We start from the raw sequence: 13,400 nt of genomic DNA on the forward strand, positions 1-13,400 counted from the left end.
TTAGTTGAGGTTAAGCAGTTATTCTTTTTAATTCATAGTGAATTCAGAGATTAAGCCCCATTTAGCTAAATAAATCGTTCTTGCAGCTGCTGTACCTTTAAATAAACAAAACAAGGTGCTCTGTAAACCATTAAACTTAATTAAAGTAGCAATTCTGTATAAAGCTGAAGTCACATTCAAGTTGCATGTGGTACTTGCTGAGACTTTTCAGGTCAGGTTGGCAATATTGGTCTAACAATAAAAAAAAACATGTAGGACAAATGTGTTGAAAACAAATATGTTTGCCTAGAAGAGGCACATAATAATAATTCCTGTGCCTTGTGCAACTGCATGGAGGAATTCTGCAAAGCCCCCCATGCATTATTTTCTTTAGGTTGCAGATGTGTTTGTTCAGACATCTCCTTCTACTTGCGCTTATATGCGGTATACTCACTGCCACCCAAATCCTCTGCTGGCTCGAAAAGAGTTCCAGGGTGATCAAATGAGACCCCCTGTGTGCATGTGCAGAAAACACTCCCATAGGTTTCCATGCTTCAAGGAGCCTATTGGTGGCACAAACATAGGACCAAAAGTGGGTGAGTTGCTACAGTGCTGAAGTTGCAGCTTCTCCTAATGACAAATGATTTATGTATTTATGTAACAGGGTGAAGAATGTACATTAAAGTACATGCAAACTATTTTCATAATATGCATTCTGTGTTGGCGAGGCTGCATGGGACACTAAACTGTCCCTTTAATAATGCAGTTTTCATTTGGGTGGAGTGCACTCTAAGATTGACGTAGTGAGTGGTGGATTGTATTACCTATTATTATAGCCTTCCTTTGGCTCTCAGGGGGACTTGTCAGAGCCCCCAGAGATCATATATGTACCAAAGATCCCTCACTTAGACATGGGAGAGTTGTCTAGTGGAGGGGGATACAAGAACATAAAAATGTCAAAATTAAAATTGCAAGCAGGCAGAGAGTGATTACTTCCACATAAGGTGGCCCTGGCCCCTATCACTTGGTTTTGTAAGGTTTCCTTCTAGGGCATGTGAAAAATGTATCTGCTAATACTCTGAATAGAAAGCAAGACTTATTCTTGAACATGATGTGCAAAGTAGACTTGATTTATCCCCCAAACAGTACCCCCTCATTATATATTTGCTTTCTAAAAAAAAATTGAATTATGAATCTCTAATACAGATATGTGCCTTTGATATGATATTTGTAACGTATGGAAATAGATAAAAAACATATTTATCATAAAAGGGTAAAAAAAAATGTTAAAAATTACCCAAACAGTTTTTAGCCACCCAATGTGTATTACCTAGTAGAAGTGTGGAGTCTAGAGTTAAAGTTGTTACCTTTTATTTGGCTAACATAGAAAAAGAAGCTACACAAAAGTTTACAACGTTAGAGGCCTCTTCTTCAAATGGAATCAAATGATTCAATCCGAAGAAGAGACCATCCAAAGTTTATATATCAATCAAGTGTTGATCCAATAACACGATACCACCTTCAACTAAAGACTCCTGGGCTAATACAGCTATGTTTATCTGGTAGAGATGCATGATTCATGGTCCAATTTCATGGTGACTATACATCTGCATAAATGTTTCTTACACACTGCTGATCAGCTTGGATATGTTTAGAAAACAGGTACAAACATTTAATATATGTTCAGTCCCCCAAAATCATCCCTGTGGCAAGATTTAACAAGGAACCTTGATATGTGTAGTTTCTCAAGGCAAAAAATGAATATTTTCTTATAAAGAATACTTATCCCACTCCAGATAACCAAATCCAAAGTGAAGAAAAGACACTAACACAGTATACCCGAAATGCTAAATGTAGTAGTGCAGTTGTACATTGGAGGCACAGTAAGTCAAGAACCACTAAAGCTGGTGCTACCTTGAGCAAAAGTTGGCACTAAAACAGCAAAACTGCACACAAAGACTGGGTCTAGAGTTTCCAACTTGGCTATTTAATACCTATGAAGTCTGTGGGACTTCTAACAAATGCTGCTCACCAACTCTATTCAGGTTAACCCATTTGTCATCTCTAGTTATTCTAAGATGGCAAGATACCATTGATCTGCACTGGAGATGTTTATGTGAAGTAGAATCAATACGCAACAACACTTTACTTCTGTAAAGGTGGGTATGTGTAATATTGACATTGCCATGAAAACTAAGATTCCTGTAAGCAGCTATCCAAGGATAGAAGAGTATTGTTAGGAGGTGTTTTTTCACTTGGGATGATAAAAAAATAATTAAATTGTTGTACTTATTTTGCATAAATGGAACCAATGTAAATTACAAAAAAAACCCACACACAATAACATAAAACTGTAAATGTATGCACACATTTAAGGCTCCCAATAATTCTTCTACCCCACCAAAAAATAATTTGCCATTAACACCCATTCAACTTAAAACTAAAAACAGTGATCAGTCTCTTCTGGTTATTGCTTTTTATAAGTAAGGGTTTTTGGTCTGGAATATTGGTTTACTGTTAACGTAATTAAAATAAAATGTCCATGCGGCTCAGCTCCTCTCTTGGAAGAACCATTTCTGTAGGTCAGTGTCTGCGCATGGCCGTAACCTAGGTTCAGGATGGTTTGTCTCAGTGTTTTTCTCAGCTTGCACACATTTTTGGGTCTGCTGGTGAAGTAAACTACCATCCTGTGAAATAACATATAGGCAGTAATTAGCATACCAATTTTGTAAAATAATGGTCAAACAAAATAGCCAAAAATGCTAACTTTTTTTGATTGATTGGGCAAGGCACCCAATATCTAACACGGAGTCCACTGGCAACAGACAATACAGCACTTAATTCCTTTAGAAAATCTAATCATAATACATATACAACTGTGACTATATTGATTTCCCCTAAGACATCATCACAGACTGAGAAAATCCCACATATAAAAATCAGATCACTTATAAGCATTTATCAACAAATAAAATGTACCTCTCGGAAAATAAACTTCTGATTATCAGGCACACTCTGACCATTTTCACGACATAAGTACATTGTGAGATGATCAGTATTTGGATCAACTGCAGCACATCCTTCAGGCTGCCTGGTGTTGTAGCGGATTTCATTGTACGATGTATATTCAAAGAACTGAAAAACAAATATTAAACATTAATGTAAATCATGGGAGGGCTGTAAACACCGGAAATATTTATAATAAAATGAAGGTATTAAATATAAAGAATCGTATTATTTTATGTGGGCACGGAAGTATGTATTTTAGGTATGTGTAGCTTATTTAATTGAAGGTTTTCAATTGAAGGTTTTTCAATAAATGGTCTGAGTAGTCTGCGTAGTCCACAATTGTTATCATCACCTGTAGCTGTGATGGAAAAATATTCTGCCAAAACTTCTAGTGGCTGGGTAAATCAAGCTTTCAAAACACTCGGCTGTATTATGGTTCTCATAACACAGGTGTAATATGGTATTATCGTATTGTTAAAACAGGTATTGCTAAAACCTTTTCTTTTTTCACTATGTAGGCGCAAGAGCATTTTCAAACAATGCCAAGAAAGATGTATGCTTCCTAATTATGTTCTGTCTACAAAAGCATGAAAATTAACAGATAATAATGACACTATGCGTCCTACGAGAATGGTTTTCAGAGAAATTCTTACCTGATTTTGTCCCATACCATGACATGGATATAAAATGATCTTCTGTCCGGTGACCTCATTCTCATTTGGTGGATTGTAGTCAAAGCAATAATTGAGCATTCCTTTGTTCTTCAGCTGTGGAGTAGAAATGTTGACATGTTTCAGTCGCTGCTGTCTAATCTTCCCTTCCAGAAAGTTGTGGAGAACTCAGGCAACGAGTAGAATCAAGTCAAAATATCACTATTTTACTAGTTTCATAATACAAATTATATATATATATATATATCTAGATATTGCCTGCAATACTTGAGGAATATCTTACAATGTAAGAGGAGATGAGGACGCTTCATCAGAGGGAGCTATATAGATCTGGAATTACAAATACATTTTACTAAACTACCTCCGCACAGCAACAACCGAATTTCATAAACAGTCCAGACAGCTTCGACCTCATGTGGTATTCAAAGAAGAAAATATAGAAATCAGATTCACTGATGGAGATTGGTCCCGTGGAAAAATATCAAGTGTACAAATATGTTGGCCCTCCCAATGAGGCACCTACCATTCCAAATTGTCCTGGTTTGTCTTCTGGAACATGAATCTCTGGGTAAATGTTCTCCAAGAACCATTTGAAATCTTTGCACTGGAGTTTCTGTCTAAGTTGCCTTCTCTCTGTTACATCCCCATATGGTTCCTATAACATATACAAATAAATAAACAGAATGCATAGACCTATACTAACAAAGATAATTATGTTTTTCTTATATTACTTATGTTGTCATGTTTTTGTTTGATATGATTTAATGTTGTGGCTACAACTGTGTAAGAAATGAAGGGTGCCTTTAACATAGGACATTACATTGATTGCATAATGATTTGGGGACGATTTGAGTTTCTATAAGGTGAGATATCTGGTTTTACAATGTAAGGTAATTTGCATAGTAATGCATTACAAAGGGTTTGGAACAAAGGCTCCAACAGAGGTGGGATACCCCACAGGGGGTCAGACAACTGAAGCCGATGTATATTAACATAACTGTGTGCATGTTTGCATAGACTACCTGTCTCCTCCATAATTGGGTCATACAGGAAATGTCTGAAAAGAGGGGTTGGGTGAACCACTTTCTGGGAGGTACAAGGAATTCTGGGATGACTAGTTAGGGGCTGCAGGAGAAAGAGCAGTCTGAGAAAAGGAGAGTCTGAGAGAAAGAAGAGTCGGAGAAAGAAGAGGGAGAAAAGAGAGTCTGAGAAAGGAGAGCGCAGCAAACAGAAGTGTCCTGGGTCAGGAGACTCAGAACGAAGCTGCGCAAGATGGCGTTCGGGAGAAGCCTGTGAGCTGAGAGAGGTTTCCCAAGAATGTGCTTAAGTATCCCTTTTGTTTTGTATTATTATCAAATGTTTTCTGTATGTTATATGTTTTATAACCTGTAACAGTAGCCTAGTTCAATATCAATATACATTTTTCTATAGGCTTGTATTTGTGCTTTATTCGTCACACATTCCCTAAAAGAATAACCTTGTAAGAGGGTCATAATTTCTTACATATTGGCGAGCCAGGCAGGAGGGATTTAGTGTGATTTATGAGTATATTTATAAGTGTATATATTGTGTGTTGAATTGGGATAGTGTTCGGGTTTTGCATATACAAATTTCAGTGAATTCTGCTTTGTTAATGATGGAGGGTTTATTGAAAAAGGTTGCTAGGGCCACAAACCCCGATGGTATTATTCAGTATATAGTAGGAACCTCAGATCCATGGTTCCAAGCTCAGGAGTATGTGGCCAAGGCAATTTATGAAAAGAAATTATCCAAATCAAAGGGGAAAACTGTTCTGGATTTTGCTGCCCGTTGGATAGCGGAGCAGTACAAATCAATGAAAGAGCAAAAAGAACTTTTGGAAGCAAAAGTTGTAAATTTGAACATTGAACTTGAAAAGTGTAAGATTTTTGCACAGAATGCTGCAGCTTTATGTGTAAGCAACCAGCAGACTTTGCAGGAAAATGAGGAATTGCGTAGTGCAAATGAGCGGCTTACTCAGAGGCTGAAGGATGCAGAGGGGGAGATTAGGACCCTGGCAGCTTGCAGTAAGAGGGAGGCTGATCGTGTGCATTGCACAGCTATAAGTGACAAGTTAAATGTACAGCTACAGAAAAGAAATGATGTTGTGGCTGCAGTCAAAGTGTTAAAAAATGATGATGTGAATGAAATAGATGGGCAAGGTTTAGATGAGAAGCACAATAATGCTAATCATAAAGTCATCCGAAATCACAGCAAAATGATTGCAAAGCCTGTGTCTGTATTAAGCCCCTCGCTTCAGAGACAGTTATATCAAATCAGGCTCCAAAACAATCAAGGACCCATAGGTAAAAGGGAAGCCTTTAAATGTTTTGCTTGTGGTAAAGTAGGACATTTTGCCAGAAATTGCCACTCTCGCTCTGCCAAAGAACACCATGTTCAGGAAATACCCATGGTTGATAGCTGGAGGCAGGGAGATAAGAATTGTTTTAATTATACTAGGTGGGGATCTCAGGGAAGAGGTAATGGTGTTAGAAAAGACTACATGAAGCCCTGGGTTCCCTACCATGTTATTAAGGCACAGAAAGAAAGAGTAGAAAAAGAGAAAAATGAGCTACAGTGTAAAGTAACGGTGTATATGAAGGAACTGGACATTGTAAAGACAGAAGTGTCCAGAATAAAAGAAATGCTAGGAAACAAAAAGATAGCTAAATCAGAAGAAAACTAGTGTGCTCTTCTAGATTTGTTGTTGTAACATTCTATTTGTTGTTGATGCTAATCTATTTGTTTAAAGTTTTGTTTTTCAGAAAAAGAGACGATACTAAATGAAAAAGAAAGGAGACAAACCTGTGAGGAGATCGGGACATTAACACGTGTGATTTCTTGCAGGAAATTCAAAATATTAATAGAGGACCTTAATATCTATTTTTATTTTTCTTAAGGATAAGCCTCTAAATTCGTTCAGTACAGTCAGGTGGGCAAAATTTCAAATTATTTTTGTTTTATTAGTTTAGGACGCCTGCACTGCCAGCTACAGATATCTTAATTTTTGTTTGCTGCTGGATTGAATACATTTGCCAATATGGGGTTTATGTTTTGATCACAGTGGAGAGATGTGATTATGTAACATTATTGTTGGTCTTCAGCAGTATATATTTTTGCTGCTCTAGATTTTTGTTTTGTTTTAATTTTTGGTTACAAACAAAATATAATCTCAATCTGATTTTTATTCATATTTCTGAATGGCAACAGACTTTTTATATTTTATTTTATATAGATTGCATCCTGCCAAGACATTGTGAATGTAATGGTAGCATTCAATCTCCTTTTTGTTCTCTCTCCATCTTCATAGAGATTGTTTAAAATTAACATTCTCAAAGTGGATGCTGAAGATACCACAAGGTTACTGTTATGGGAAGTCTTAGTATTTTAGTATCTGTTATGTACTGTATGTATGTTTTGTGTATTTTATGTGTTTACAATGTTTTAGATCTGTAAAGCCAGATATTAATGCTGAGACAAGAAGGATAAGAGAACCACTAGTAATTTGGGCAAGATAACAATACACACTTTCTGTGTAGAGTATCTTTTAATTTCCAGAAGCCATGGGCGAAGTATCAAACACCTTCAAGGGCTGAAGCACAAACCCACTCCAGCTATACAGGTTTCAGTAAACGTGCGCAGACACCTTCACGAGTATTACCACTACACACAATCAATAAACCGAGTTTCTTTCTGGTGTGGTCTCTTCAATACACTGTGTAAGTGAACAGCAAAGGGAATGCTGTTGGTATGAAAATACACCAGATGTCACGGTGGGCAGAGGTCAGAGGCCTAGAACAAGGCATGCAATTCGAGGGTTAAAGGAAGCTATGGTGGGAGCAGTGTTGGTGGCACAGGTACCTGAGAGTGATGGGAGTGAACACAAATGGTTGCAGTGATGCCAAGTCTGTGAGGGTAATGGAAGGTTAAAGATATGGCTGAAGGAATTCAAACTATTAGTGAAAAATGATAACTGTGAGTGCCTCTATGATTTGGCTAAATTATGCCTTACAGTACCCTAAATTTTAAATATCTGTGGTTGTCAGGTCACTCGTGTCTCAGTGAAAACATACAATCTTTCATGGCACATGGGCTAAGTGTACTTATTTATTTGAGAGGGCTCATTTTCTATGGGAGTCATTCGCCCTCTAGGTGGGGATTGTAAGAAATGAAGGGTGCCTTTAACATAGGACATTACATTGATTGCATAATGATTTGGGGACGATTTGAGTTTCTATAAGGTGAGATATCTGGTTTTACAATGTAAGGTAATTTGCATAGTAATGCATTACAAAGGGTTTGGAACAAAGGCTCCAACAGAGGTGGGATACCCCACAGGGGGTCAGACAACTGAAGCCGATGTATATTAACATAACTGTGTGCATGTTTGCATAGACTACCTGTCTCCTCCATAATTGGGTCATACAGGAAATGTCTGAAAAGAGGGGTTGGGTGAACCACTTTCTGGGAGGTACAAGGAATTCTGGGATGACTAGTTAGGGGCTGCAGGAGAAAGAGCAGTCTGAGAAAAGGAGAGTCTGAGAGAAAGAAGAGTCGGAGAAAGAAGAGGGAGAAAAGAGAGTCTGAGAAAGGAGAGCGCAGCAAACAGAAGTGTCCTGGGTCAGGAGACTCAGAACGAAGCTGCGCAAGATGGCGTTCGGGAGAAGCCTGTGAGCTGAGAGAGGTTTCCCAAGAATGTGCTTAAGTATCCCTTTTGTTTTGTATTATTATCAAATGTTTTCTGTATGTTATATGTTTTATAACCTGTAACAGTAGCCTAGTTCAATATCAATATACATTTTTCTATAGGCTTGTATTTGTGCTTTATTCGTCACACATTCCCTAAAAGAATAACCTTGTAAGAGGGTCATAATTTCTTACAACTGGCAAAATGATTCCATTTATTGTTAGGCTTGTCTTTTTCAAGCTGGGTCCATGGTTCACAAAAATTGCACCTGTAACTAAGAAAGCTTTAATGGGGAACTTCATTTTTTGAACCCTGAACCATCAGCAATGCAACAAAAATAAGTTAATGGGACAAATACTGTACTTAGGAATATACAGAGAAGAAGAAAATAAGATGACTGCTGCCATTGTACATAATATTAGCTGGGTTTCTAATGCATATATATTGATTATTTTTAAAAGGTAAATTCAGTTACATTTAGGAAAGGTCACCGATCGGCTTTATGCAAATTACGTATATGTAGTGTTTTCCACAACCATGGAAATTTCTCTAGAAATAATGAATTTAAAATGTATGAATTATTTGGCTGTTAAAGCACAAGTTCACCATAAACTTCCTCCCGTTACTAGACAGTATTCTCTTTTTTTGGCAAGCTTACCAAGCGTGCATGTGGGTTCCGATGGTAGTACAGCTCTTTATATTCATCCATCCATACTTCCGCTGCCCGGACACTGTTGGCCAAAGCTTTACTACGGGAATACGGGGCTTGTTTGGGAAAGACATGGCCAACATGGGAACATGGGTGAACCTCAAGACTTCCCCCACACTGCCAGATCTACGAAGACAATGTGGGACATATAATCAGTACATGCACAGCAAGCAAACACTGGTCCTCTGCAAGCCTGGTAGGTTGGGTCTGTGCCGCTGCCAGGTAAGTAAACAGAGGTGCTACTTGGATTTCATTCAGATTGCTTAACCCCTTCGTGACAAAGGCTGATTTTACTTTTTGTACCCTTCGTGACAATGGCCTTTTTAACATTTCTGCGCTGCTTGTGTTTAGCTGTAATTTTCTTCTTTCCCGTTTACTGAACCCACACACATTAGATATTGTTTTTTTCAGGACAAGAAGGGCTTTCTTTAGATGACATTGTTTTGATTGTATCATATTATTTACTACTAAAAAAAAGTATAAAATATGGTGAAAAATTTAGAAAAAAATGACTGTTTCTAACTTTTAGTTGAAAAATCTTTTACTCATCTATAAAAGGTAATGAAAAAACCTGCTAAATGGATTCTACTATTTGTCCTGAGTTTAGAAATACCCAATGTTTTTATGTTTTTTTGCTTTTTTCTACCCATTATGGGGCAATAAGTACAGGTAGCGTTTTGCTATTTCAAAGCCATTTTTTCCAAATCTGGTAATTCTTCCCCCCATGTGCCATTTCGGGTATCTTTGAATCCGGCCAATGCAATTTACCCCATCAAATCATATATTTTTGAAAACTAGACAGCCCAGGGTATTCCAAATGCTAGTATTTTAACTATTTCCATGCACCATATCTACCACCAGTTTTTGTCAAACTTTGTGGTAGTCATTTTTTTGCATTTGTTTTGTCACACACATTTTACTTCAGGTATGAATTAAAAGGTTCTCGTTTATGTCACTATCACAAAACACCCCAATATGTGTTCAGCAACATCTCCTGAGTACAGCGATACCTCACATGAATGATTTTGCCTGGCTGTTTGGGGGCAAAAGGGCCACATTTGGGGCATGCGCATTTTTCAATGTTGAACTTTGGCATTTGGGGATCCACTGCCTATGCCCTATTTGGTACATCTTTGAGTCGGGCCATTTCAGTGTGCCCAATAAACCCATATATTTTTGAAAACTAGACACCCCAGGGTATTTCAAATGCTAGTATTTTAACTCTTTCCATGCACCATATCTACCACCAGTCTTTGTCAAACTTTGTGGTAGTCATTTTTTTGCATTTGGTTTTCCACACACATTTTACTTCAGGTATGAATTAAAAAGTTCTCGTATATGTCACTATCACAAAACACCCCAATATGTGTTCAGCAACATCTCCTGAGTACAGCGATACCTCACATGAATGATTTTGCCTGGCCGTTTGGGGGCAAAAGGGCCACATTTGGGGCATGCGCATTTTTCAATGTTGAACTTTGGCATTTGGGGATCCACTGCCCATGCCCTATTTGGTACATCTTTGAGCCGGGCCATTTCAGTGTGCCCAACAAAACCATATATTTTTCAAAACTAGACACCACAGGGTATTTTAAATGCTGGTATTTTAACTCTTTGCATGCACACATTTTACCACCAGCATGTTTTCAAAGTTTGCAGTAGTATTTTTGTGTGTGTATTTTTCCCACACACACCTACTTTATGTATGAATTTACAGCTCCTGGTATATGCCGCTGTCACACGACACCCCATAATGTGTTCAGCAACATCTCCTGAGTGCAGTGATATCCCACATGCATGGGTTTGTCATTTTTGTGGGAACTAAAAGGCCACATTTGGTACATGTGCATTTTTCTAATTGGAAATTAGGTGTGTGGCCATCCTTCCCCCGGTGTTAATTGGGACGTTGTTGAACCTGGCCAATTCAATTTACCCCATCAAATCATACCTTTTTTAAAAGTAGACACCCCACGGGCATTTAATATGCCAGTATTTTAACTCTTTCCATGCGAGAATTGTTTTAAGCTAATATGCTAATTTTAGGACTTGCTCACAAAAATATATTTTTTATATATATATTTTTTTTTTTTGTCTTTTTAAAAAAAAAAAATTAACATTTTTTTTCAACTTGGAGGTTCCCCTGATACTGACATCAGTGGGAAATGATTTTTACATTTTACTAGTTTTTTACTATTTTTTTTCTAATTATTATTAATTTTATTTTATTTTTTAATTTATTTTTACTAATCACACTGTGATTAGAAAGCTGGGTTCCATTGACGTGCATGGTGAATGCAGTACCTGTATTCAACCTGCAAGTGGAGCCAAAGTTCTCTAGATGGTCTGGACCATCTAGCGAACTTTTAAAATTTGTTGGTTCCTGTTACAGGGCAGCGGCCATCTTGCTTGACGGCGAAGATCATCGGCAGCTGCGGCTGTGCCAGCCCTCCCTGGAGCCGTCACAGCCCATCGAAAGGTAAGTGTTTGGTGTCGCTGGATGCCTCCTGAACGCTTTTAAAACGGGCGTCCGCCGCCATACAAAGTATGGCGGATGTTGACGCCCCGTGGAGGGGCCTGAGATGGCCCCTTCGTTCCGATCGCGGCGTTGCTGAATGCCTCGAGGTCGAGGCATTCAGCAACGTTTTTTGGGTGCAGAAAGCGAAAACAGATCGCTTTCTGCACCCGTTTAAAGACGTGCCGGTCCTGGCACGTCAATTGTCGTAAAGCACATGCTTTTCCGTGTCGTGCCAGGACCGGCAATTGTCGTTAAGGGGTTAAATACCCCTTCAAAAGCTGTGTCAGCTTGAAAGTTTAAGATACGGAACAAATTGTCAACTTACCCTAAATGAAAACTCCAAATTTTCTCCACCCCAAACTTCCATTCCAGTATCATAAGAGCCTAGATATTCAAAGTACCTCTTGCTCACTGAAAACAATCCACCAGCCATCGTTGGAGAGCTAGGAGGATAGAAAACATTTACTGTTACTACTATCTTAAACATGAACCGCAAGCTTTATTATAGATATTATTTTCAACTAGAAGTTTGCTGAACTATATTAAGATGCTGTCCTGGGTCCTCCTGGATTTTGGCTATTAAAAATATACATGCTAATTATGCTAAACTCAGTTTACAATATCCAATGTCCAGTACCAACTAATAAAACTAACAATTCTCTAGCATGCATTAATAAGGATATCAATGCAAGACCTAAAAAAATTAGATTTTGCCTCAATACAAAACATTAGTTATGCCTCATTAAAAATACACAATTATATTGTGGGTACCAATTCATGAAAGAGATGTGACTGAATAGGAAAAAGTACAATGAAGAGCAATACAATTAGCAAAGGGAAAGGAATGCTTTAGCTATAAGGATCATTCAGCTAATTTGGATATATTAACTTTAAAAAACAAGCAGCTAAGAGATGACCATCACAGTGTGCCAATACTTTTTTTCATATGACACAAAAAAAAACAATAAAAACAATAGGCCGTTTATTAAGATTAGAGGAGCCATTGTTTCATTTTAAACAAAGGATATTTTTCAGTGTAAGGGCTCTGTGATGCACTGCTTATGGAAATGGTCGTAAGAACTGCAGAAGCTTTTAAGAATAAACTGGATTGTTTTTGAGCAAGAAAAAATATCCAGGGGTACATATAGTACATTAAAAGTTGTTGTCATAAGGGGTACCATCCCCTTATGACAACAACAAGAAAGATCTCTGGGGTAAAATAGGTGCCCAAACACCTGGTGCCCCTCTCACTAGAAATACACATAAAAAAAGCCACAGTTTTTTGGACTGTAAGTACACATCATAAATTATATTTTTCATAAAAAACAGGTACCTACTTTAAAATGCAACAATTTATTAACTGTTTGCGTGTACATAGATCAAAACATATATCTACTTACATTATATGACAACAGCTGAAAAGCGCAAACAAAAGTGTGCACAATAGCCTATCTTATAAACAACAGCACAAAATATCTACTCTCGTGCAGATAAAAAATCTAGGTTTTGACTTGAAAGTTTAGTAAATCAAATTATAAACACTGAATATTCAGTATTCTAAACACATAATAATTTCTCTGTTTTATTTTTATTTTTCATTGAATGGAACATACGAGCGCCCCCTAGTGGACTTTTTGCTGTATTACTTCAACACCCGGAGAGTGTTGCTTAAGGGTTGCAGCTGTGGTTCCAGATACACAAGGAAAGTCATTAAGGTTGATTATTCCTACCATTCACTATCCTATTCCCTATACTGGTTTTTCTCACCTTTTTTTACACATAAACACATAATCTACCTGGAAACATTTGATT

The 13,400-nt window shown here is 37.6% G+C and overlaps 1 protein-coding gene across 1 annotated transcript in view; it reads right to left on the minus strand.

Annotated features, from left to right (window-relative positions):
- Nucleotides 1-2,528: 2,528 nt before the first annotated feature.
- LOC149302665 (polypeptide N-acetylgalactosaminyltransferase 12-like) overlaps nucleotides 2,529-13,400 on the minus strand; it is a 33,889-nt gene continuing 23,017 nt past the window's right edge. Inside the window, exons 8-13 of the mRNA XM_089482301.1 lie at nucleotides 11,914-12,031; nucleotides 9,023-9,199; nucleotides 4,183-4,314; nucleotides 3,642-3,755; nucleotides 2,959-3,114; nucleotides 2,529-2,666 (exon numbers count right to left, since the gene is read on the minus strand). Of these exons, the coding sequence (XP_089338427.1) occupies nucleotides 2,529-2,666; nucleotides 2,959-3,114; nucleotides 3,642-3,755; nucleotides 4,183-4,314; nucleotides 9,023-9,199; nucleotides 11,914-12,031 (835 nt within the window). The remainder of the gene's footprint in view (nucleotides 2,667-2,958; nucleotides 3,115-3,641; nucleotides 3,756-4,182; nucleotides 4,315-9,022; nucleotides 9,200-11,913; nucleotides 12,032-13,400) is intronic.

The sequence above is a fragment of the Sceloporus occidentalis genome, unplaced genomic scaffold, assembly GCF_023333645.1.
Source record: "Sceloporus occidentalis isolate IW3139 unplaced genomic scaffold, rSceOcc1.0.p SCAF_18, whole genome shotgun sequence".
Taxonomy (NCBI): domain Eukaryota; kingdom Metazoa; phylum Chordata; class Lepidosauria; order Squamata; family Phrynosomatidae; genus Sceloporus; species Sceloporus occidentalis.